Source organism: Rhinoderma darwinii, chromosome 11, assembly GCF_050947455.1.
Source record: "Rhinoderma darwinii isolate aRhiDar2 chromosome 11, aRhiDar2.hap1, whole genome shotgun sequence".
NCBI lineage: Eukaryota > Metazoa > Chordata > Amphibia > Anura > Rhinodermatidae > Rhinoderma > Rhinoderma darwinii.
Genome location: NC_134697.1, coordinates 41,381,849 through 41,407,896, shown reverse-complemented (window position 1 = coordinate 41,407,896; position 26,048 = coordinate 41,381,849). Strand labels below are relative to the sequence as shown.

General features: G+C 41.2%; 1 protein-coding gene across 1 annotated transcript in view; it reads right to left on the bottom strand.

The window, feature by feature from the left end:
* The window catches only part of ANK3 (ankyrin 3), a 520,456-nt gene that overhangs the window by 408,423 nt on the left and 85,985 nt on the right, over nucleotides 1–26,048 (bottom strand). The window contains exon 2 of the mRNA XM_075841157.1: nucleotides 12,714–12,752. Within this exon, the coding sequence (XP_075697272.1) occupies nucleotides 12,714–12,752 (39 nt within the window). The remainder of the gene's footprint in view (nucleotides 1–12,713; nucleotides 12,753–26,048) is intronic.

Sequence of the window (26,048 nt, the reverse complement as noted above, 5' to 3'; positions counted from 1 at the left end):
CGCTCCATACAGAGCGGGTTTCAGCTGTATATTATAGCTGATCCCTCACACTAACAACTGGGATCAGCGTTTACTCTGATCCCAGCTGTTTATCCACTTAGATGCCGCAGTCAATTGCAACCACAGCATCTAAGCCTTAAGACAGGGAGGGGGCGCCCTCTGCTACCCCATGCCTCCCCCCAGCAACAGGTGCCAATGGGTTGTCATGGGGTCCTCCTATTAAGACCTGTTGAAAGCACAATACATTGTAATACATAAGTATTTCCGTGCATTTTGCAAGCGATCTATTGTCAACATGTTCAAGTCTCCTAGTGGGACTTAAAAAAATAATAATATACAAATACGTTTTATAAAGTTTTCAACAATATAAAAATAAAATATTAGAAGTAAAAAAACAGCACACCTTTTCTAATATTTCTATTTCTAAATAAAAACATAATAAGTATCGCCATGTCCATGGCTTTGATATGGCTCCTGTCAAAAACGGGATTGTATCCTGTGAGGATAAAGCAGGGGAATCTTCTCTCATAGGTTTTGCTTGGAAAAGGTTTTCCAGATTTGCCCTGACTGGATTCAATCCCGTTTTTGACAGGAGCCATATCGCATCTGAATATGACCTAATAGTTCATATATGCCATAATAATAATAATAATGATAATGTGCCCTCAAGGTGGTGTTAGATCTGATCCCGTTCATTGGCACTCAACACATTTAGTTTGAATGTGGCTGAAAGAATAACGAAAGTTAAACCCGGGATCCATGCCCTTGATAGATCTCCCACCTGCAGTTATTTACTCCTCTACTGCCCGGCTGCAATGAGAGTAAAAAAAATAATAATAATATAAAAAACACAGCCGCAAAGAACACCAACTTAAAAAAGGGGCAAGTGGGCAGGAACGCTAGCTGCTAAGCCAGGCACAAATAGATCCTCCACTTCCTGGACAAGATACCCCCCCCCCCCCTATAGACATCACTAGGCTACTGTGAAAGTTCTTACATCATTTTAACATGTTGTTCCCCAAAATTTAGATTTCACATTCTATGGAACTTTACAGAAAAAATCCTCATAGGTCATAGATGCAATTATTAGAATTATGGGAAATGCCTGGCAAACTTTTCAGTCTCTTGGAACCTAATTAAATGAACTGATATTTTGTGGAAGGAATAGATGGATAAGGAGAATATGATTAATGCATTTTGAAACAAGTGAGTCTCTATTTGCAGGACTATTAAATACAAAAATGTTGCAATGTTTAAAAGAATACAGCACAGCCTATACATTCAATTTGTCTATCTGTTCATCTAGATCCTAAATTACAGATACCCCAATAGATGGTGGATGGATAGATCGTTAAAGGGATTGTCCAGATTGTTGGTCTCCCTACCAGAAGTTGATAGAGGGAGTTCCCACATTCCTTCTAATTAGGAGCTTGCAGCAGAGGAGCAGTAATGTTAAAGGGGTTATCGGAGGGTTATAACTTTCTTCTGTGAATGCAAAGATCATGCAGAGTTTACAATGCACTTAAAAGTGAATATGCACCTGCACTTGTATAGCTCGAGGATGAGTGATTTGGGTCCAAGGTTCCCCGTCCATCATTGTTCCAACCTAATTTGTCTTTATTAAATCACTAAATCTAAGCAATTTAATTCTGGGGTCTGCTAGTTTCAAGGTATCTACTCTCACGCTAACAACCCACCTACACAAATGAGAAAAAAATAAAATAAAACTGTATTTAAACACATATGGAAGACATTGTATGCTTTCTGTATTTCTTCTCACAAATAAGAATTTTATAGGCGGATTATGTGCACCATAAACTATAGCACCTTCTGGATTTACCAGCATGCAATGACATGAAGAGGCAGAACTAAATGAAAAGAGAATATATTTAGTCTGTTGTACATAACATGTAGTACCAGATGGTGAAAAAGGGAAATCTCGGCAGGCAAGGTATGGGACAAGAAGTAAATAGTCAACATACAAGCCCAATGACAATCACATGCAGTCATACTCCTAGAATAACACTTTCATGCCCTTGAGCTAAAGAGTCCAAGCTGCAGCGCATAGTAATATTTCACACATGATACAAGATCTCAGTATGATATAACACGGCACATAAGGCGGCCAAGAAAATGAAAGATGTCAAATAAGACTATCAAGAGGTAGCATGCCACCATAGAAGCTCCCCAATATTATATACCATGTGCTGGAACAGACAGGAGGCCTTGCGACAGTGGCAAATGTCAAGATGGCAGCTAGCAACATATTTTGGAGATCTCTAAAACCAGCCATTAAAAGTTCTCAGGCTGAATTCATACGAGGTCATTACGTCCGTAATTGACGGACGTATTTCGGCCGCAAGTCCCGGACCGAACACACTGTACGACGCTAGGAGTCCCTGCCTCTCCGTGGAACTACTGTCCCCTACTGAAAAAATGATTACAGTACGGGACAGTTGTCCGGCAGCGAGGCAGGGACTCCTAGCATCGTACATAAGTACGATGCTAGGAGCCTGGCTCCCTGCACTGTGTTCGGTCCGGGACTTGCGGACGAAATACGTCCGTCAATTACGGACGTAATGACCTCGTGTGAATTCAGCCTCACAGTAAACTCTGTGAGAGGCTCATAGACATGAAGAATACCAACACATTGAAAATAAATATTTCATAATCTTCTACAATTTATCCTCAGACAATGACTACGGTTTGTTCAAGACCCCCCCCCCCTCTTCCAATTTTTGCCTAACAATGCCTGTCCACCAACTGTTTTAAATGGCATGCCTTTTTAGGTTTCTAAAGACTGGAACAACCCCACTAAATGTAAAACTGCTGGGGTAAATTAAAGGAGTTGTCTCATAAAGAGGGTCCCAGGTTCTTGACCCCCTCCATGACCCAGTACAGGGAGCTGCTCTATAAGAACAGCTGCCGCTCTGGCAGACCCAGCTTGTCCATGAGTTACGTAGGCGGCCTTTATTTCAATGGCCGCCATTTAAAACTACATTCATCCTCCAGTGGTTACTGCAGGGGCAATTTCTGGCCAGACAAGATTTTCCCAGGCAATAACAGCAGATCGCCGTGGTTGAGAGAGTTGACCGTTACATTCTGACAAGTATGATGGCGCGGGTCTTTATTAAATCTACACTTAGACTACTTTTACACTCAAGTATTTTGTTTGGCATTTTACATCAGTATTTGTAAGCCAAAACCAGGTGCGGGTCCAAAACACATAAGAGAAACAAGTCTTCCCATTATTTTTTTCGGTTTGTTTCACTCCTGTTTTTGGCTTACAAATACAGATGCAAAATGCTTCCGTGTGAAAGTGGTCTTAGTACTAGGGATATTTTGTGCTATGCAATGGTTAAGACGGTGGACGAGAATGCTTGTCATGAGCGTCAGTAAGTCCTGCATCAGGATGAGCATACTCATCAGGTGCATGGCAATAGCTGCAGAACACCGCCGCAGCCCCGCTCTAAACGACAGATATCAGGGGAACCTCTGAACTCTGACGTTAAGCTTTTGATTGCCGCGATCAATTCTGATCAAAGAATTCAAAAGACAAGGAGTGAGGGGACCCCCTTTGAGTGCGTCACAGGAAATCCCTGTGATGCAATCAATGCCCATACTTTGTATGGGCAAACAGCCCAGGGGCCATCGATGGACCTCAGGGGTGTCTGATATTTCCTATATATCTAGTATGTACTATCAGTACCCAGGCTAATGTACTGGCATATAGATATATGCCAGTACATTATAGTTAAAAAATTAAGCTAAAAAGCCCCCTATGGGATTAAAAATTAAAAGTAAAATTAAAATGTATACATATATATTGTTAAATTAAAACAAATAGTAAAAGAGAAAAAAACACACTAATGCATATTTTATATAAAAAAATTAACTTTATAAAATATATGTCCCAAAACACAAAATATATACATATTTGTCACGACATTAACAACCTGCACAATAAATGTACAGCAATATTTATAATGATCAGTGTATGCGGTTAAAAAAAAAATTAAAATAAAAAACAATGCAGAGGAACGGCTTTTTTCCCCTGAATTTTTATCAAAATATACATTAATATAAATTAAAAGCTAATGTATATGTACCAAAAAATGGCACCTACATAAAACTACAACTTGTCCTGCAATAAAAGTCTCATTCAGCTAAATCGAGCAAAAAATAGAAAAGTTATGGCCCTCAAGGCAAAACTTGGCCCGGTCCTTAAAGGGAATGTGTTGCCAGCAAAACATGTTGTTTTTTTTTAGTTAAACAATTAGTGTATAGGTGATTAAACATTGTTCTAATTTTTTTTTGTTTTTCACGAGTCAGGAAATATTATAAATTGGATTCAATTGGATTCTAATTAATAATATTTCCCATTGCTGGTCACTAGATGGAGCCATTCCCAAAATTGCAGCATTGCATGTGGTAAAGCAACCACATTGCTTTATGCTGCAAAATTGGGTAAAAAGCCCTCGCTCTAGTGAGCTCTCAGCATCCCCCCCTCCTTTATCCTGGCTAGTGCCGGGAGAAACGAGGGGTTTGAACGGTCTAACCTCCTACACTGTGTGTCGCCATTTTTTGAGCTAACACACAGTGTAGAAGGTTTACATACAGTAGTAAACACACACTGAAACACAAACATACATAGAAATCCCTTACCTGCTCCAGTCGCCACCGCTCCCTCCGGTCCATCCGCTCCGTCTGCTGCCGCTGCTCCATGTGCACAAGTCCGGAAGCCGCCACCGGAAGTAGTAATCTTACTGTCCGGCCGCGACTTCCGGTCCACAGGAAAATGGCGCCGGACGGCGCGCATTTCAAATTGAACTGTGTGGGAGCGGCGCATGCGCCGTTCCCACACAGCGGCGTACATGTTAGTGGAGGGAACGGGCCCCGTTCGCAGTCCCTATGGGACTGGAGCTGCCGTATTCCATGTCTGTATGTGTCGTTAATCGACACATACAGAAATGGAAAAAAAAATGGCAGCCCCCATAGGGAAGAAAAAGTGTAAAAATAAGAAAAAGTAACACACAAATTAATCCAAACGTTTTTAATAAAGCACTAACATCTTTAACATATTAAAAAAAAAATTGTGGTGACACTGTTCCTTTAAGAGGGTAAAGTAATGATGACATTTTGCAATTGGTATTTTTTGTTGTTCTTTTTAAGATAAAAGTAAATATGATCAGTATCACTAGATTTAAGGACCTATCCTATGATGCATTGGATGCTGCAACACATTGCAGTTCAATATCTGGTTTTACTCTAGAATCTTCTAACTAACTGCAGCTGGCATCTCTTCTAGCATTAGACCAATCGAACGCCAATGTCTGTAATTTATTGCCTCTTTACTAAATTACTTGTTCCTACCGTTCTGCTTAACTGTTGGCTCAACAGTAAGATCCTCAAGCACATACAATTGCCAAAAATATACACAATATATTGTACCTGGCATGGGAAGGATCCTACATTCCACACAATAGGTACTGCAGACATGCCGCATTTAGTCGGGTAACCCCAATGCACCAAACATGGCATTTTAGTATTATATATACATGATAACATGACAGCAATCTTTTGGGCAAGCGGACTATTTTTTTCTACATTCGTTTTTATACATAAGACCTACTGTATCTTCATCTAATCTTAAACTAACACTAAACTTAGAAATAAATGATAAAAGTAAACAGACATATGCCCACAGCATTTATCAGTCTGGATGACATTTTACATGTTTACACAAAAAACTGTCTTGTAGAAATCTTGCAGAGGACACCGTTGTTACTTTCTTCTCGTTCCCTTTCATCTCCGCCGGAAGACCACTGATAGGGCGGGGCTTAGCCAAGAGGCCTTTTTTGTCTCTTATTGCAGACAGAACGGTAGGTTCCTTCTGCAGCCGGTTGTCTTACAGACAGAGAAAGGATTAGGAGGTGGAGGGAAAAGCTGAGAAAACTTCTTGGACACATAGCAAAATTCATTATATATTTCTGAGTTTTGATTGCATTAGGAGGATAGGATCAAAGGAAAGAAGGAGATTAAGGTAGGCATTTCCTATATTGTTTGTGTATTCTATTTTTAGCCTTTCTGTGAACCCTTGATGACATGTAATGTAAATCTACGTCACAGCCGCCAAGGAGGGATTATGGAGCAGGCTCGCAGGCTAAACTAGCTCCAAACTCAGTGGGTGTAGGCTGACACCTCAAATCCAACTTCTCTCTGATTCCAGCCGTTTTACCATTTAGATTCTGCAGTCGCTAATGACCATGGCATCTAAGCCATTAGAGAGAGGGGAAAACCCAGAGTCAGCCCATCACCGCCCATCCCCCCCCCCCCCCCGCTATGGGAGCCGATATTTATCACAGCAGCCTGGTGGCCTAATAAGGGTCCCAGGATTTTGAACTTTCTTCTCCTATTAAAGGGGTATTCCAAACTTAGACATTTATAAGTCATCAGTATATGATCTGTGAGAGTCCGACAGCCAGACCCCACACCGATCAGCCGCTCTGGCTGCCTCCAGGCACCAGACGTAGATGCCGGAAAAAGATGGCTCCGGTCACGGAATAGCAGCCGAGCTGAAGTACTGCAGCTCTGCTCCTATTCAAGTGAATAGGTGCAGAGCTGCCTATCTCCAGCACGGCCGCAATGCAATGTTCAGAGCCAACAAATAAAGCATGTAGATAGTGCACCCAAACAAATAAAACAAATAAAACTATACTCACCTAGTCCCTGTTCCCTCGACGAATGGAGCTGCTCCAAAGCATCAACGCCGACAGGATCATTGCATAGGCTGGCGTGATCCAGTGACGTCATTATGCTGGCCTGCACAGGGACCCTGTCCCTGCACCTTATAGGCTGCAGGACGAACGGCCTGTAGAATAGTAAATGGCAGAGCAAGGAGATCTCTCTCTGCTCTACCATAGTGTTCAACAGTATCTGTGGCCTGAGGACACAGATACTATTGAATGTGGCGTCGCTACCGCTGTAGCAGCCATAACGGCTGCTGGCAGCACGACCGGGCATGGGAGGGCCCATGCCGGCAGGCGGCACGGGCCCCCTCATGCCGCAGGTTGCTACAGCGGTAGTTACACCACTGGTAGACTGCTACACAATACTCTAGCCTTATATGATGTTAGATGTCATTACCCTCACCGCAGCTACCTTGATTGTCTTGAAGCAATTTAAAGAAGTCTAAAATAAACGCTTCTTTTGCAGACCTACCCAAAATTTTATCTCCCCCATAACACAAGTTTTGTCAGTTTGGTGTTGGCTCACATTTTGGAAATCTTTTAACAATTCTGTCATGAGAATACATTATAAAGCACATCAATGCTATTGTGGCATTTAGTTCTCATAGCTTCATGTTCTGTCCTAAATTATATGCTCTGATTTAGCCTTGAAGAGCACGGTGTGATCAGTGAGGCGCAAATGTGATTTCACAGTAACACACAGTAACTGGCAGCCAGCACCTGCTCTCCCACGAATGGAAATGCATGAACCCTGAAGATTGTAGGACCAATTGTTCTCTAATCTCAGATAAGGTAATGTGTATCTCGGCTGTAGGTATACCGTATATAATATATAGTACTGCCAGAAATGTTGTATCTAAGGTCCTGTGCACATCAGGTTTTTGGCCCACATTTAACATATACTTTGGGAAAAGCTCCCGATGTATACATTGAACATAAGCGGTGACGGATGCTTTAACAGTAGCATCCGTCACCATAGAGGTTGATTGTATACATTAAACGTTTACCCTTATAGTCTATGGGTGGTGGATGCCACGGTTAGGCATCTGTTTAACACATCCGACACACATAGACTATAATGGTATCCGAATAAAGTATACGTTATTAAAGACTATTGAAAAGCCCATGTGGTATACATTAAACGAATACCTGTGACGTACAGTTTCATACGTCACTTATAGTCTCCTATGTTAAAATCAAATACTGTGCAACATAAGTTTTTTTAAGGGATCCCTCAGAATAAAAAAAGCATATTCTTCTACGCTTTTCCATCCCCCAAAAAAAAAAAAAAAAAAAAAGAGTACACTAGTGTAATCTCGGCCCAACGGAGGCCAAAAGTAGAGTGTATGCCGGGAGCTTTCCCGACATAAACGTAGGGCCACACATAGTGTGCACAGAGTCTAACCTGCGTAAATTGTATCTTTTTTTCTACTTTGCGTTGCTGGTTTTTGTAAGTATACGTTTTTTCTCGACATGCTTGTTGAGTAGGAGGACTTTTCCTATAGTGAGAAGCTGGGCATCAGATGTCCGCCCTGCTTTCCCCTCTAATGTTGTTTTACTGAAACCCTGTGCGAGAAACTGCAGCTTCCTCCCCCTTCCTCCATGTCTTCTATTTACTGTATTACTCTAGAGGGATTTTTTATTTTTTGGGCACTGAGGAGGTTATTGAACATTTACAGAAAGTCTACAGGCAGAGAAAGTGGGAATTGAGAATGCTGAAAGGCGAGAAAGATGCCCCTAAAAAGATATATTACAAAGTAATGTATTACCGATTTAGGGGGGAAAAAAACAACATAAAAAAACAATTATGATCGAGCCACTTTAAAAGGTGTTTTCTTCACTGTGGCTGTGCATTGTACAGGGAACCCATAAATTGCACAGATGGTGTGTCCCTGCTGCCACTATAAAACATACTGCATTGGGGACTATCTGATGTGTATGGAGGCGTCCCGTCTTTCCAACATCGGCAGATATCAGGGGAAAGAAGGATCAGACACGCTACATTTAAACAGTCGTTTTTTTCAGCAGGAGATAAGCCACTGACCGAGGTGTCCGGCAGCAGCGTATTTCCGGCTCCCCATTGAATACATATGCATGCTTGGCTTTGTATGCGTGAGTTGGGAGCAACAGCTGACGGTCGAAGACCAACTTTAGCTTTAAATCCTTATCAAGAGAGGTAAGCAAAATTCTGTAGCCCGGTGCGAAGGGGTCATTTCCATGGTTATTCTGGACACTAAAGAAAGGTTGTAGACCCCTTTTTTCAACATGCCTGACTCCCTGCCCAGTGTGATGCATGACCATTTTGTTTTTATAGCAGTGCTGTCAGTTATACAGTCTGAACTGCAGTAATGACCATAGCGAGCTGCTCGACAGTATAAACAATGAGGGCAATACAACAGGGTCAGTGTAGTGTAACTTTTTTTTTACTTTGAGTTCTTTTTTCAACAACCTAAAATTTATTTTGTTACACCATAATACAACAGTTTTCATGTCTGTTAAACTCTTGCAGAACTCTTTTAGTCTTGGTTCATATTTGGAAGCTTGATATACTTATGAGCTCACTCCATGCTTGCATTACAGGATGCAACTTCACAAGGTCCACTGAAACTCAATATGAAATGTTTAAATTTGTCCTGTGCTTCCTGTACGCCTGTTATCACAGAGAGACAGAGAGTAACTCATGGCACAGACTGTAAATTTCTGCCAGAAGACATTATGCTGAAATATTTCCATAAGGATTTGCATGATAGGAAGTAAAGATGGGAATATGATAGGAGTAATCAATTGCAAATACAACAATAATAATAATAATAATAATAATATTAAAAGTCATTCTGTATGCGTCTTTAACTTTTTATTCCTAAAGAGAGTATGGATGGGTGTTTATTACACTAGCACAATATAACTACATATAAGAACTCTATAACTAGGTATAAGAATTCTCCCCCTAAGGCTTGCCATAAAATTAGATGTATGTTGGCTATACCCGCCAATTTCGGTGGGACAGGCCGACCATCTACGGTGTATGGTGGCTTCACGACTCTCCCTTGACAGCAGATTTTGTGGGTTAGAAGAGTTGGGCATGTTGAATTTCAACATGACCCTTTTGTTTGCAAAAAGATAAGCTGCTGCCAGTGAACCATCAGGCGGCCGACGGCTATCTCAAGTGCATGGCCAGATTAAAAACATAGGAACACACGAGAAATGTGCAGACTAAATGCTCTAACTGTAACCTGTAAATTCAGTCCGAGTTGGAAAAATCCTACAGACTATCGTTTTTCCAACTTGAATTGAAGATTCAGATATGACATGGGGGGGGGGGTGATTGTATTCTCCAAGGAATATTAGGTCACAGGCAAATGCACAACCATAGTGCCCACATTGGAAGCACTCTAAATTCGCAGAAAGTAATACAAACAGTAGCGTAGCCGGCCGCCAGTTAACCCCTCCTGCACTAATTGTACCTGGGTCTATAAGACGAGGGTACAATTACATGCATTTAGCACTGAATGGCCGGGCGCATTCCGTGCCTGACCATTCAGCGCCTAACAATGGTGCGGATTGGCAGGGCAGAATGATTTGCCCCGCCAATCAGCGCCTCTCAATGACGGGCAAGTCTTTCTACCCTGCAAGTCCGCACCCTTTAACAACGCAAGCGTCGTTCAGCCCCAGCAGACCTGCTCAGAAGAGAGCAGACCTACATTGACACAGGACAGCGTGGGGACGGGATCAAGGGATGTAAAGTTTTTGTTTTTTTTTTACTTAAAAGTGTGAGTGGCATTATATACGGGGGGAGCTATATGTGGGGCATAATCTACAGGTGAGGTAATATGTAGGGCACAATCTACAGGGGGTGCTATCTACAGGGGGCTATATGTGGGGCACTATCTACATGGGGTGCCATATGTGGGGCACTATCTACAGGGGGGGGCCATATGTGGGCCACTATTTACTGGGGGGGCCATATGTGGGGCACTATCTACGGGGGGGGCCATATGTGGGACACTATCCACAGGGGGCCGTATGTGGGGCACTAGCTACAGGGGGCTGTATGTGGGGCACTAGCTACAGGGGGCTGTATGTTGGGCACTAGCTGCAGGGGGTTGTATGGGGGCACTAACTGCAGGGGCTGTATGGGGACACTAGCTGCAGGGGGCTGTATGGGGGCACTAGCTGCAGGGGCAAGTGTGTGTGGGACAGTGTATGGTGCTATTATATTCAGGGACACAGTGTATGGTGCAATAAAAATCAGGGACACAGTGTATGGTGCTATTAAAATCAGGGACACAGTGTATGGCTCTATTATAATCAGGGACACAGTGTATGGTGCTATTATAATCAGGGAAACAGTATGGAGCTATTTTATTTAGAGGTGTAGTGTGTGGAGCTATTATATTTAGAGGTACAGTGTATGGAGCTATTATATTTAGGGGAGTAGTGTGTGGCACCATGAGATTTTTATCTTCGTTTATAGGTGAAGAAATGTTTGAAAAGTGAGAAGCTGAAGACATCTGAGCGGCAAACTGCAGAAATAGGCTGTGGCCGGAGAAGTCATCATAGAGGTCTGGACCGGATGGAGAAGAAAAGAGAAAACAACAACTAGAATCTGAGACGTCACCAGTGAGTGACTTAATGTAAATGTTTATTCTGCCTCTAATCAGTACTGTAGTCACTGTATTATCTGCAGAGAGATGATGGGTGGTATACTCCCAGCATATCCTTACCATTGTTCGGGTCATGCTGGGAGCAGTAGTTTTATGCCGTACAAACCTATACGGCAGTGGTAGCCTGGCTGGTACATACAGGGATAATGGGGTTTATATACAGGAATGATGGTTGTTATATATAGGGATTATGGTTGTTTTATACATGGATGATGGGTAGTCCAGCCATCATCCCTATATTAACCCCCATCATCCCTGTGTATACCAGCCACCATCCCCTTAAATAACCCCCATCATCTCTGTATATAACCTTATCAACCCTGAATATACCAGCGATCATCCTGGTTTATAACCCCCATCTTACCTGTATATACTAGCGAGTCTGGTATATATAGGGATGATAGGGGTTATATACAGGGCTGATGGCTGGTATATACAGGGATGATGGGGATTATATACAGAGATTATGGGGGTTATATACAGGGATGATGGCTGGTATATAATTAGAATGTGCCTCTTCAGTTGTAAACATGCGCTAGGGGATGCCCACTGGGTTGGGGCCCACTCAGACATGTTCTGCCCCCCCCCCACATGTGCTAAACCCCTAGCTACACCTCTGAATACAAAGTATCAGTCTGGAATACGTATAGTAAGCATTCATTTGTCTGACTTTACTACATCATTGTGCAAATATTATGAGATGTCATTACATCATTGCACTGCTAATTTATCATACTGCGGTCAGGCACAGATATGAATGTAACCCCTACATCCCTATAGCTGCGCCACTAAATCCATTCTATGATGCAGGATTGTTCTTTGTCCTATGATACTCTATATGGCTTCGTGTATACTTCCCCCACCCACTTTCTGAACACCCCACTGTTGCTTGGCAGAATTTGCTAATGAAATTAACAGCAAACACACTTACAGACACAGTTCTAATAACATTACATGCAGTAGAGTTTGCGTTTTTTTTTCATCTGAGTCAAAGCAAGGTTCGTGCTGCAGTGTCGTACTGAGCAAATACGAATAAATAAATCCACAATGTCTTGCATGTAACAAAATACGGTTTATACAAAAGCTTGTGTAGGCCTGTACTTTGCAAATTTCAGAGCGAAAATGGTCAGTTTTACTTTTGCTAAGATTTAAAACACGATCATAGTCATAGCTAGGCTTTACTCCACCCACAGCGAATATTCAGATCGCTCTCCCTTTACCCAGCCTCTGGGGCACATGCTTCACCAACAAACTCTGTAGTGTCTACCTTGTGGTTAACTGGTTAACTGTCCTGTCTTACCTTAGATGGACTCCGAAGTGAAGACGAGCGCTTGTCATTCTACAAAAAAGAACAAAGAAAAAGATGGTTTATTTTGTTAACATTTAAATATATTTTTGGAAAAAATAAAAAATAAAAAAATTACAATATTTTATATACCTAATCCCAACAGATTAGTTACACGATGACGAAATTAACGCTTTACAACGCAACAAAACATGCAAAACAAACGTAAAAGGAAACGGATTCTCATAGAACAGATTTTGCAAATTGTATTAGCATAGAAATCAATAAGCTTTGTCAATAGATATTGAACAGGGCTTCCCCACCAACCATGTGCCATTTGTAATACCCGTGTCTTCTTATAGGGCAGAGGCTCCTTTGTGCCCCCACATACACCATGGTGCAACCTCTACCTGGCCCCTATAGCTACGCCCCAGCACGGCCTTATTTGGCATCTGTGTCACATTGGCAGCTTTTAGACTGGAATATGGTGCGTCATTGACGAATAGGCTGCAATATGGGTTGGCAAAGCGGGGGGGGGGGGGGGGGTCTGGCCCGCCAACTGGGTATCTGAATATAAATGGAAACCCACAGTCTATTGAGCTTCATTGCTAAAGCTAGCTGTGTACTGCCACCTCATTTCTTCAGTATAAGTGATTTCAATTTATATTATTACATCCATTTCATTCTTGTTAAACATTCATCTTTTGCACCAGTATTTTGGAAGTACAAACCAATATTGATCCATACGGAGTCCCTAGTACAAATTACACAGAGCCCACTGTATAGTTTAACTCGCTACCTCCGCTGTATTATTGCATTGCTGCTCTGGCATTTCTGGCCATTTATTTGATAGAGGCTTAATCTAAGTAAATGTACAATAATTAAATGCTTGTGTATAGTGCAGCCAAAATTTAACAATGTAGACCTGCAAAATGGCACAATAAATCAACTAGTGTATAGAAGTCTAAGAAAAAAACAAACTAAACAAAAAACGAGGCACAGAACTTTTCGTTGTAAATCAAACCTTTAGACAATGCCCTAAATGGAGCCAAATATAACACATTTATGCTTTATCCATTGCTGAAGATAACACTTTTCTGTACATTACACCATCTGTGTTTGCAGGAAACTATAAAGTTGATATAACTTAACTGGACGGACGGACAGACGGACAGATACATAGATAGTATTAGTATACACACTTGTATTCAAATCTAACACTTACAATCCACATTCAGTGCCCATCCTCCATCCATACAGAACATAGAAAACGTTATCATTACATATGCCAATTTCTACCAATGGGAACTAGTGCAGCCATGTCTTGTGGCGGTTTTCTCTCTCTTACGGTTTCTATATTACAGGCACAGGAATTACTATTCACTGTTAAAGAAAAGTGTGTGCTGAGCGCTTCACTTAGATTAGTATTTTGTCTGACGCTTCTGGTAAAACCGAGAGAGTTCTTTGTCAGTTTTCACACAAGTAGGACACAGGCAACGTGTTCTGGAACCTGTGATTTACTTGTCACCATTTCTAAAGCAAAATTCTTCTACCTACTACTCCCATGCGCTTGTTTTGTTCTGCAGCACGTAACATATATTCACTAAAGGGAATGAAGAAAACAAATGAAGAGCCTCAGATAGTTGAAGAAAATTTGTACAAACTTATCAATAGCTATGTCATCAATAAGTCTCTGTAAAATGGTCATGTGATCAATTTCAGACTACAAATGGCCATAGATGTAACAATTATTAACAATCAAAACATCAAAAATTCTAAGATTTTATGAAAAATATCTTTGTGTAGGACGCTAATATTTCTTTAACCAGGAATAATTGGACCTTATGGCTGCAGGATTATAGAATATTGTGAATTATTGGATGATTATACATCAATTTATTAAACTAAATGATAACGGTAGAGCTCCTCCCAAATAACGGAACTCCTTCCCGACATTTGACGTGACTGTATGTCATGGTCGAGAAATAATAGATAGTTATGACTCTTTGAAGGCGGGGAAAAAAACAACAAAACCTGGCTGTGGCAGGCAGACGTTAAATAAATGTTTCTCAGAAGTGAATAACATTGATTGGCTCATTGCAATGGCATTAGTCAAGGGATGGGATATATTAGACAGCAAGTTAACAGGCAGTTCTTAAAGTTGTTGAGTTGGAAGCAAGAAAAATGGGCAAATTTAGGCATCAAAGTGACTTTGACAAGGGTCAAATTGTGATGTGAGGAAGACCGGGTCAGAGCATCTCCAAAACAACAGGTCTTGTAAGGTGCATTCCCAGTATGCAGTAGTTGATACCTAGCAAAAGTGATCAAATGAAGGACAACCGATTAACTGCTGGCAGGGTCATGGGTGCACAAGACTCATTCATGGTGGAGGGAAGCAAAAGCTAGCTGTCTGGTTCGATCCTGGCTATGATGGAAGGGTATCAGAACACACAGTGCATGGCAGCTTGCTCTATATGGGGCAGCATATCTAAAATGGTCAGAATGCCGATGCTGCCACCGCAGAAAGTGCCTACAATGAGCACGTGAGCATCAGAACTAGACCATGAAGCAATAGTAGAAGGTAGCCTGATCTGGAGAATCAAATTTTCTGTTACATCATGTAGACAGCCAGGTAAGTGTGCATCGCTTACCTAGGAAAGAGGTGGCACCAGGATGCCTTATGGGAAGAAGACAAGCCGGCAAAAGCAGTGCGATGCTCTGGGCAATGTTCTGCTAGTAAAACTTGGATCTTGGCATTAATGTGGCTGTTACTTCAAAACATACCATCTACCTAAACATTGTTGCAGACCAAGTACACACCTTAATGCCAACAGTATTCCCTGATGGAAGTGGCCTCTTTCAGCAGGATAATGCGCCTGCCACTTTGCAAACATTTTTTAGGAATGGTTTGATGAACATGACAAAGAGTTCAAGGTGTTGACTTGGCCTCCAAATTCATGAGATCTCAATCCGATGGAGCATCTATGGTATGTGCTGGAAAAACTAGTCAGACCCATGGAGGTCTTACAGGACTTAAAGGATCTGCTGCAAACATCTTGGTGCTAGATATCCCAGGACACCTTCAGAGGTTTTGTAAAGTCCATGCCTCAACAGGTCAGAGCAGTTTTAGTTGCACGAGGGGGACCTACACAATATAAGGCAGGAGGTGGTTTTAATGTTATGACTGATCGGTATGTATGTATGTATGTATGTATATATGTATGTATGTATATATGTATGTATGTATGTGTATCATATGTGGCCAGTATTACTAATTCCGGGACTACCACGGTCTATAGTCCCCTAATGTCTTCTAACCCAAAAATTACAAAACTTCAGCAATGCATTTGGTAGCGCAGATTAATTTCAACCTTCGATATTAACAGAGAAACAGATTCTTAATTTCCTAGTTCTAATATTTGATAACCGCTGATTAGTTACTGTTAGATATTCATTGTTAACTTGGACTTTGTATAAGAGGTGACATTACCATGAAATAGTATACTATGAGCCAAAGTCTAAAATCTTCTAACAGAATCTCCAAGTCAATAACATGTTTCTCATTGTGTCAACAAATTGTCCCACATGTCGTTCTAGCAAGAAAACTAAAAGTCATTTAACACAAAAAGGTTCAAGGTCTTTGGAGTAACCCTTGATCAACATATATTGAGATGTCATTTCACAGCAATCAACACCGCTTTCCAGCCTCTTGTAGATACCGAATGGTGGAGAGTCACCATGGAAACCTCTCCACAACTACATGTTTTGCCATGACAACCAGGCCTCCCCGGAATATTAATGAATGCCTATGGCAACAGGATGTTAGTACAGGGATATCAAGGGAACTCGTATCTCATGTATCATTTATAAAACATTGCTATTAAAGCAGTTAAACATAGCTGAAATATTATTATGAGGAATAATACATTTTACGTAATCAGGTGAGAACAGACTGGGACATGTAGATGTTGTTTTAGGTAGCACTTCATTATAATATGGCCTTATGAATATACAGTTAGCACATATAAAAATACATATTTTGAGCTGCAGAAAAACAGGACAATATTAATATATGGCAATATTTATTTTTCATACAGAATTTGTATGCTATATGCTACGATCACGTATTTTCTATACACAGTAAGGGTATGTTCACACAAAGGGCCATAAGAGAATGACGGCCAACGCTAGCAAAAAGCATGAATGTTGGGTTGCAACACCAGTGTCAAATAGACTGGATCTACATACAATTAAAGACTACTGAAAAGAAAAATGGGCACAACCACGATAGCCAAGATGAAAAAATATAAAACCACTTTATTTAAGTACAATCGATACCTCCACAAACAGTTTAAACTCATTAAAAAAAATGATAGATCATGCGCAAGGGTCACAGACAATAATGTAACCTTACTGTAGCAATAACCCCAAAAAAATTGGTGGTGAGCAGATAAGAAATTTTAAATAAAATAATAGTTAAAGGGGTTGTCCAAAACTGGACAACTGATGGCCTATCCACAGGATATTTATTTATTTATGTTACTTATATAGCGCCAACATATTCTGCAGCGCTATAGAGAGGTCCCTACTTACGGTCACCATTGGGGCTCACACTCTAAATTCCCTATTGGTATGTTTTTGGGGTGTTGGAGGAAACCGGAGTACCCGGAGGAAACCCACTCAAATACAGGGTTTTGAACGCAGGACCCCAGAACTACAAGGCACTAGTGCAATAGTGCTAACCACTGAGTCACCGTGCTGGTCATCAGTATATGATAGGTGTGTGTCCGACACCCGTCCCAGCTGCCAGATTTTTGAACGCTATACAGTAGTTGGAGCCAGAGGCAGATTGCTCTGACAGCTGTATAGCGGCCGTTCTGCAGAACTGCAGCTCTGGTCCTATTCACTTGTATAGGAGCAGAGCTGTGGCTCGGCCACTATTCTGTGTCCGGAGCCATGTTCTTCCAGCATGGACGTCCGGTGACCGGAGGCAGCCGATCGGTGTGGGGTCTGGGTGTTGGACCCCAACCGATCATATACGGATGATGGTGTTTTTAGATCTTTTAGTCAGATGTGTCTATGGTATACTGAAGTACAATTATGAGCATTTCATAAGTTTTTATACTTTTACTGACAAATACATCAAGTTTATGCAAAGACTCAATATTTACAGTGTTGACCATTCTTTTTCAAGACTTCTGCAATTCGCCCTGGCATGCTGGATATCAGCTTCTGGGACAAATCCTGACTGACGGCAACCCATTCTTGCCTAATCAGTGCTTGGAGTTTGTCACAATTTCTGTGTTTTTGTTTGTCCACCCGCTTTTTGAGACTTGACCACAGGTTCTCAATGGGATTGTGATCTGGGGAGTTTAGTGGCCATGGACGCAAAATTTCAAGGTTTTGTTCATCAAGCCACTTAGTTATCACTTTTGCCTTGTGACATGGTGCCGGAAAAAGCATTGTTCGTCACGAAATTGCTTCTGGATCTTTGGGAGAAGTTGCTCTTGGAGGATGTTTAGATACCATTCTTTATTCATGGAAGTATTCTTAGACGAAATTGTGAGTGAGCCCACTCCCTTGGACGAAAAGCAACCCCGCAGATGAATGGTCTCCTGATGCTTTACTGTTGGCATGACACAGGACTCATGGTAGCGCTCACCTCTTCTTCTCTGGACAATCATTCTTCTAAATGTCCCAAACAGTCTGAAGGGTGGCTTTATCACAGAAAATAACTTTACCCCAGTTCTCTGCAGTCCAATCCCTGTACTTCCTGCAGAACATCAATCTGTCCTATATGTTTTTCTTGGAGAGAAGTAGCTTTGTTGCTGCCACCCCTGACACCAGACCAGTCTCCAAATGCCTTCACCTCACTGTGCATGCAGATGCACCGACACCTGAATGCTGCCATTCCTGATAAAGCTCTGCACTGTGGGTATGTGGACCCACTAGGCCGCACAGCTGTAGCGGAGTAGCAGCTGGCCAAACAACAGTCTATAATTTCTATGCAGAGTCCTTAGTACCTGTAAGAGTCCAGACAGTAGCAGAGGCTTTGGCATGGATTGAATCTGATGTGGCAGATGACGCCAGACGCGTTATATACAGAAGGCGTGGCAGGTGACACCAGACGTGGTGTATTACAGCAGGTGTGGCAGGTGACACAACACAACTCCAACACTAGATAAGGCACAGGAACAAACAACAACGCTCAGGCAAGGAGTGAAAGGGCAGGGCCCTTTTTATTGTCCAGGGTGATCTGGGGATAATTAGTAATTATTTGCATGTGCGCGCGCGGGCATTTTAAGGCCGGATACGAGCACGCACGTGCACCCTAGAGGACACTACAGGACAGAACGGCCGTATATGCTGACGTCTCTGAGGAGGTTACAGAATCCTCTTTAGGAGACAGTCCTGGCACTTGCTGGACTTTCTTGGCCACCCTGAAGCCTTCTTCACAGCAATTGAACCTCTCCCCTTGAAGTTCTTGATGATGCGATAAATGGTTGATTTAGGAGAAAACTTACAAGCGGCAATGTCCTTGCCTGTAAAGCCCTTTTGATACAAAGCAAGGATGACTGCACATGTTTCCTTGGAGGTAAACATGGTTAACAGAAGGTAAAGATTTGAAGCACCATCTCCCTTTTAAAGCAACCAGTCTGCTCTTATAATTCAATCAGCATGACAGAATGATATCACCCGCCTTGTCCTCATTAACACTTTCTCCTGAGCTAACGAGAAGATCAATGAAATTATGTTAGCAGGTCATTTTGTGGCAGGGCTGAAATGCAGTGTAAATTTTTTTTGGGTGATTAAGATCATTTTCAAGGAATGCCTTTGCAATTCATCTGATTACTCTTCATATCAATCTAGAGTTAATGCAAATTGGCACTATGAAAACTGAAGCTACAAACTTTTGCGAAAAACAAAATTTGTGTCAGTCTCAAAACTTTTGGCCAGGACTGTACATTATGTGTGGGAGATTTGGAAAAGTTATTTCATCAGCACATCTGCTTCCTCTCAATAATTAAAAGGGTCCTGTTATGCCAATCATCTCTCTATTAACCGGTGTCTCATTATATATGTACCAGCTTATGATTCTTAAGGGCTCTTAGCATCCCACTGTGTAAAGTAATCAGCAGGTGGAAAATAGGAGCAGTAGTAAAAGTGGTAATTTTAATTTCCATAAAAGCTACAATTTCATGGTCATGTTTTTACAAGGAATAGGGACATTTTTAATAATCTAGAAAATCTGTATATTTAAAGCATGGAAAAGCATATTATAAATCTAGGTCTGATTGAGGAGAACTTTACACAAGAGAAGGCATCCAGTGGTCTGGATCCCCAGTTGCCAATGTTCAATGGCTTGGTGTCCCTGTTGTCCATTGGTCCATTACTGTTTACTACCAAGTTGACCCACTACCCACCTCTGTGGACAGGTAACCATCAGGTGATAAGGAGTCTTAAACATTGATGGACTAAGGAGAGAATAGATGGTCTCTTGCTGGACAACCTGTTTCTTATGACCAAGAGAACCCGACATCTGATTCCGAAATTCAAAATAGTGCTGTGTAAGTGCTTCTAACAACTATTTTTGCTATGTGCGCCTTCAGGCATTGGAGACGGCTGCCCAAAGCCAGCTGCTTTCCCTGGCCATTTCTGGTCCGAGTTCTAACGGGTTTTCAGACCATGGTTGCCAATACATCAGACGTATACGTAACCAAAAATCAAAAAAAAAAAGTAACCAAACGTGCATTGTAACATACTCATAGCCTTTCAATTGGAAAAACAAATAGCAAAAGAGAGTGTCCTTTCTGTATATATTTTACAAGTTTGCAATGGGTTAGAAAAGGAGAATTGCCCATTGAATATCGCACCAAGTTAATACTAGTAAAAGAAAAACAAAGCTGCAATTAATTTTTTTTAACCTTTTTACATCCTATATTACTAATAAAAAAGAAATATGTAACCGGTTTACTCTAAAAGCAGTTTTATTTATTGGCTGCAATGCATGTAAAACACAAAAATGGAGTAAATCTGCAGATAGTCCTAATGAAAACATTGTCTCACTGAAGTTTAAGGCCTTGTTCAAGCAGAGGATTTTTCCCGGAGATAAAATGTGACATAGATTTGTCTGAGATTCCAGGGCAGGAATGCGAGGCTCACCCTCAGATTTCTGCCACGGATTTGAAGTAAAAACTGACGCATTTCTGCATCCAGATTGGCCTGCATGCAGAAACCGGGCTAATCTACGCGTGGCTACCCGACAGGCTTTTCGGGTGAATACCCTCCTGAAAACGCGTAATTTCGCCCGGTATGAGCAATGGGGCAGTTTTATGTTGAAAATAAATTCAAAACAGAACACAACCTTGAAATAACGACAAAACACTATTGTGACATCTTCAGAATAGAACACATTGTATAAATGCAAACACAGTCTATTCTGGAATCATTAAAATAAAGCATTTTATATATAAAACAAACCAACCGTTGTGACATCATCAAATTAGAACACAGCCTTGGAATAAAGAGAAACACTATTAGGCCACATTCAGACATGGCAGAATTTCTGCAGATCCGTGGCAATTTACAGTACAAAAAATCTATACGGAAATCTGCAGCATGCTCTCTTATTTGCACAAATGTAATGCATAAAGTCAAATCGTAGGCAAATCTGCAGCTAAATCCGCTTGTAACACATGCAGATTTTACCGCAGATTTGTGGATTTGCTATTTGTGAACATAGTCTTATGACATTATTAAGGAGAAACGGTCACCTCTCCAGACATGTCTGTTTTAGTAAAACCTTGTATTCCCCCATGAAATGAACAATTTTGGAGCATCTTTTCTTAGGACTCTACATTGTGTCGTTCCTCTGTAATTCCTCCCAGAAATTTCTGAATATACTGACATCCCTCCCATGCACATGAACGCTCAGCTGGATAGAGTATGCATATATTCTTAATGGAGAGAGAGAGGAGTAAGCTGCTGCCAGATACCTCTTATGTGTATGGCCACCTTGAGGATGGCCATATTTTTGTTACTACTCCCCAAGGTGCCAAAACATCTTTGGGACTTGATCAGTATTCCAATCACTTCCTCACAGAAATCTGTGATAACACGTCTGCCCAATACACTGCCCAGCTGTGCCCAGATACAGAATCCTAAAATACTGCTTCACAACAATGAATCATGTTATCCCTTCAGCAAGGTTAATTCAATTCTTTCTTCTTTTTTTTTATCTTGCTTCCCAGCACAAGAGAAGAACTGATTTTTGCTTTAAGGTAGAAAATCCAGATACATTGTGCTTAGGAGAAGAACGTTATCAGGCCAGCTTTTGGCTATGTTCTAACTGGGGTTTGGTATCGAGAACAAATAGTCGCAGAAAGCATACAGAGCGTTCTAGTAGAGTTCATTACACTTGTATGTACCGCAAACCCCTATTCCCACCTCAAGCATGTGTCATACCTGGGTGGGCAAATCATTCTATAATTCTCAACCAGTGCTACGTTCTGGATGAGGTATCAACAGACTTAAAAAGAAAAAGTTGCCATTTTTACTATAAAAATGACAACTCTTGATCCTTGCTGTCTTCCACGGAACCCCCTGATCAGGTTACAATGAATAGCACAGTAATGTATTAATAACTGTTGCTGCGATTACTAATATGGGGGCACTGTGGCTGCTATGACTACTATAGGGGGGCATTGCAGTTGTTATCACTATAAGGGTATGTGCACACGACCTCTTTTCAGACGTAATGGAGGCGTTTTACGCCTCGAATTACGCCTGAAAAGTCGGCTCCAATACGTCGGCAAACATTTGCCCATTGCTTGCAATGGGTCTTACGATGTTCTGTGCAGACGAGCTGTAATTTTACGCGTCGCTGTCAAAATACGGCGCGTAAAATGACGTCTCGTCAAAAGAAGTGCAGGACACTTCTTGGGCCGTTTTTAAAAACACCTCCAAAAACGGCCGTAAAAAACGCTGCGAAAAACGCGAGTTGCTCAAAAAACGTCTGAAAATCAGGAGCTGTTTTCCCCTGAAAACAGTTCCGTATTTTCATACGTTTTTTATTAAGCGTGTGAACATAGCCTTATGGAGCATCTGAAAATAAGGAAAACATATTGTGCCATGTGTACCTGCCCCTAGAACCCTGGTAGATCATATAACTCTGGCTCCACAAAACGTAGATCCCATACTGATAAAGTTTGCCCACTACTGGTCTAGTTATTCACATCATGACGGCTGATATTCAGTTATATTTAATGAGGGAGTAAAATGGTATTACATTGATTCAGGAAAATTATCCAGCAGGATTTATGGGGTTAAGAAGGATTTCATTTTTTCACCCAGGGGGTTTTGTTCCGCCTTTCTATGGATCGAACAGTTAGCTCTCTGAAAGGTTTAACTTGTTGGTCATGTAACCATGATAAAGCCCTAACGAAAGAAAAAATTAAAAAAAGACAAAAAGAAAAAAACATCTTTAACAATGAAAAAATCTATAACTATGAAATATGTGCATAGATACGTAGCATAGATATGCCCTAGTATTGAATATACATGCAGCATGGACCTTACATATGGTCGTGTAAAAAGTCCTTAAAAGAGCATTTGGCAACATGTTTCCAGTATATTGTACATAGGGTAAAAGGGGCCACAGGAATCTACTGTCCCTGTAAATATCACACAAACAACCCAGTTCATTAACATTTTCTGTCTGTATTTGCTAAATCTAGAATTACATAACTATATTAGCGACATAAACCCAACTTGTGTCCAGTACATCTGTCACATGTATTCTTTAAATGGAACATTAGTCCAATATCCTTGTGTTATTTTTATAGGTCATCCACAGCTTCTAATTAATGGACGAGCTCAGAGGGAAGTGGAAAGTGTTAGTTGATGTTAAAACACCCGCACTCTAGAGGGCTTGATCCAGGCACAGCAGGAAGAACGTACTGGGAAAATAAAATACCAATTAAGAATACATAGGCAATTTCCAGTGTCCTTGCTGCTTTTTGTTGCCTGCTAAGGAACAAAAGATCCCTACACATTTTAAGATGGAAATTTATTCAAACAAACAATATTGTTAAAACCTTCAGGAGAGGTTCAACAATTTTCATTCTGTTCCTGTATATTATGTGTCAACAATAACAGCTATTTATTTTTTTTTATTTAAAAAAAAGTCAGTGTGTTTTGTGCAACTTTATAATTAGTTTTATTAAAAATTATTTTTACTTTTTGAGATACAGCTGTTCGGTATCCTGTATACAGAGCAGCTGTATCTTACGCTGAATCCTGTATCTGTCAGGTCTGCAGGACTGATGGGTGCAGGGACAGCGGGTCCTGTGTGTCTGGGACATGCAGGATCCACTATTGTCCACCACATCAAAGTTCATAAATGAGATGTGATCGATTACAGGTGGATCCTGCGTGTCAGAGACACACAGGACCCGCTGACACTGAATCCGGCAGGTCCGCGGGATTTAGGTTTTAGGGCACGGTACAGCTGCTCTGTATACAGGATACAGAACATAAAATACACTGATAACCCGTTTTTTTTTTTTTTTAAATAAAATCGCTTTCAAAGTTGTACATAGCCTTTAAGAATATATGGTGAAATGCTGCAAGTAAACCAATTAAGGCTGGGTTCACACAGAGTTTTTTGCGGGCGGAAATTCTGCCTCAAAATTCCATTTGGAAGTTTGAGACAGATTTTCCTCTACCTGCACGCTGATTTTCGTGGCGTTTTTTGCCCGTGGCCATTGAGCGCCGCAGGCATAAAACTCTGCGAAATACGCTTTCTCTGCCTCCCATTGATGTCAATGGGAGGTCAGAGGCGTAAACGCCCGAAGATAGGGCATTTCCCTTCTTTCTCCCGCGAGACGGTTTTACCGCTCACGGGAAAAAGACGCCTCCGCCTCACATTGAAATCAATGGGAGGCATTTTCGGCTGTTTTTTAACGAGTTTTGCGGCGCGGTTTCACCGTCAAAAAACTCTGTGTGAACATACCCTAAAGGAAGACTCCAGGGAAAACCGATACACTTTGTTATGTCTAGTGAAGGACCTAAGGGGCAGAGCATGATTTCTATCTTTAGTTTTTTTCAGTAAGGGTATGTGCACACGACAACGCCAAATACGTCTGAAATTACGGAGCTGTTTTTCAAGTGCACGCGTTTTTCGCGGCGTCCATTACAGACGTAATCAGAGCTGTTTTTCAATGGAGTCAATAAAAAACGGCTCCAATTACATCCCAAGAAGTGTCCTGCACTTCTTTGACGAGGGCGTAATTTTACGCACTGTCTTTTGACAGCGACGCGTAAAATTACAGCTCGTCTGCACAGAACATCGCAAGACGCATTGCAAGCAATGGGCAGATGTTTGCCGACATATTGGAGCCGTCTTTTCAGGCGTAATTCGAGGCGTAAAACGCCTCCATTCCGCCTGAAAAGAGGTCATACACAGAGTCGTCCCTTGCCCTTTCTGGCCTTGCACAAGGCATACCACACCATTTTTCCTGGAGTTTCTTTAAGGTTAGATGAATATATAAAAATTTTACTCAGATATTTGGTTGCTCTGGGTTACAAATATTTATTGTTCTATGCAAATTTTTTCATATTACATATAAAAAAAATGGAAAAATTCAACCCATTAAGTAGCGAAATATTTTGGGCCTAAAAGACCAAGCAATTTTATTCGTTTTTAAATTAACAAATTCCAATAGCCGTAACTTTTTTCTATTTTTCTGGCAATGTAATTTTAACAATTACACCAATGTTATGTGTGTGTGTGTGTGTGGGGGGGGGGGGGGGGGTTCCCGCTGTTTGCTGTACAGTAAAAATAACATGTTAACTTTATTCTACGGGTCGCTATGAATACAGCGATATGCACCATGCAGTATTAATAAAAGAAAGTTGACTATGGGTACCAAATATGTTTTTTTTGTTTTATGGTGAAATATTAAAAAAATTATATATATATATATATATATATATATATATATATTTTTTTTTTTTTATTTTTTTTATTTATTTATTTATTTTTTTAATTAAAAGGATGTGTTTTTGGGTCCACTGTTTGTTTTTACAACTGGGGGACTTAACTAGTTGCCGACATCGGACGAGAATACTCTTCCTGAGCGGCGGGTGCTTGCCGCATTAGGACGAGCATTCTCATCCTGTGTGACACACAGTGTGCCGGTGTTATCAGGTGCGGGCAATGGCTCAAATACACAGCCGTAGCCCCCGCTCTAACGGCGAAGATAAGAGAAACCTCTTCTCTCTGTGGTTAACCCCTTGAATGCCGTGATCAAAGCGAACTGTGGCATTCAAAGGGAAAATAAACAGGAG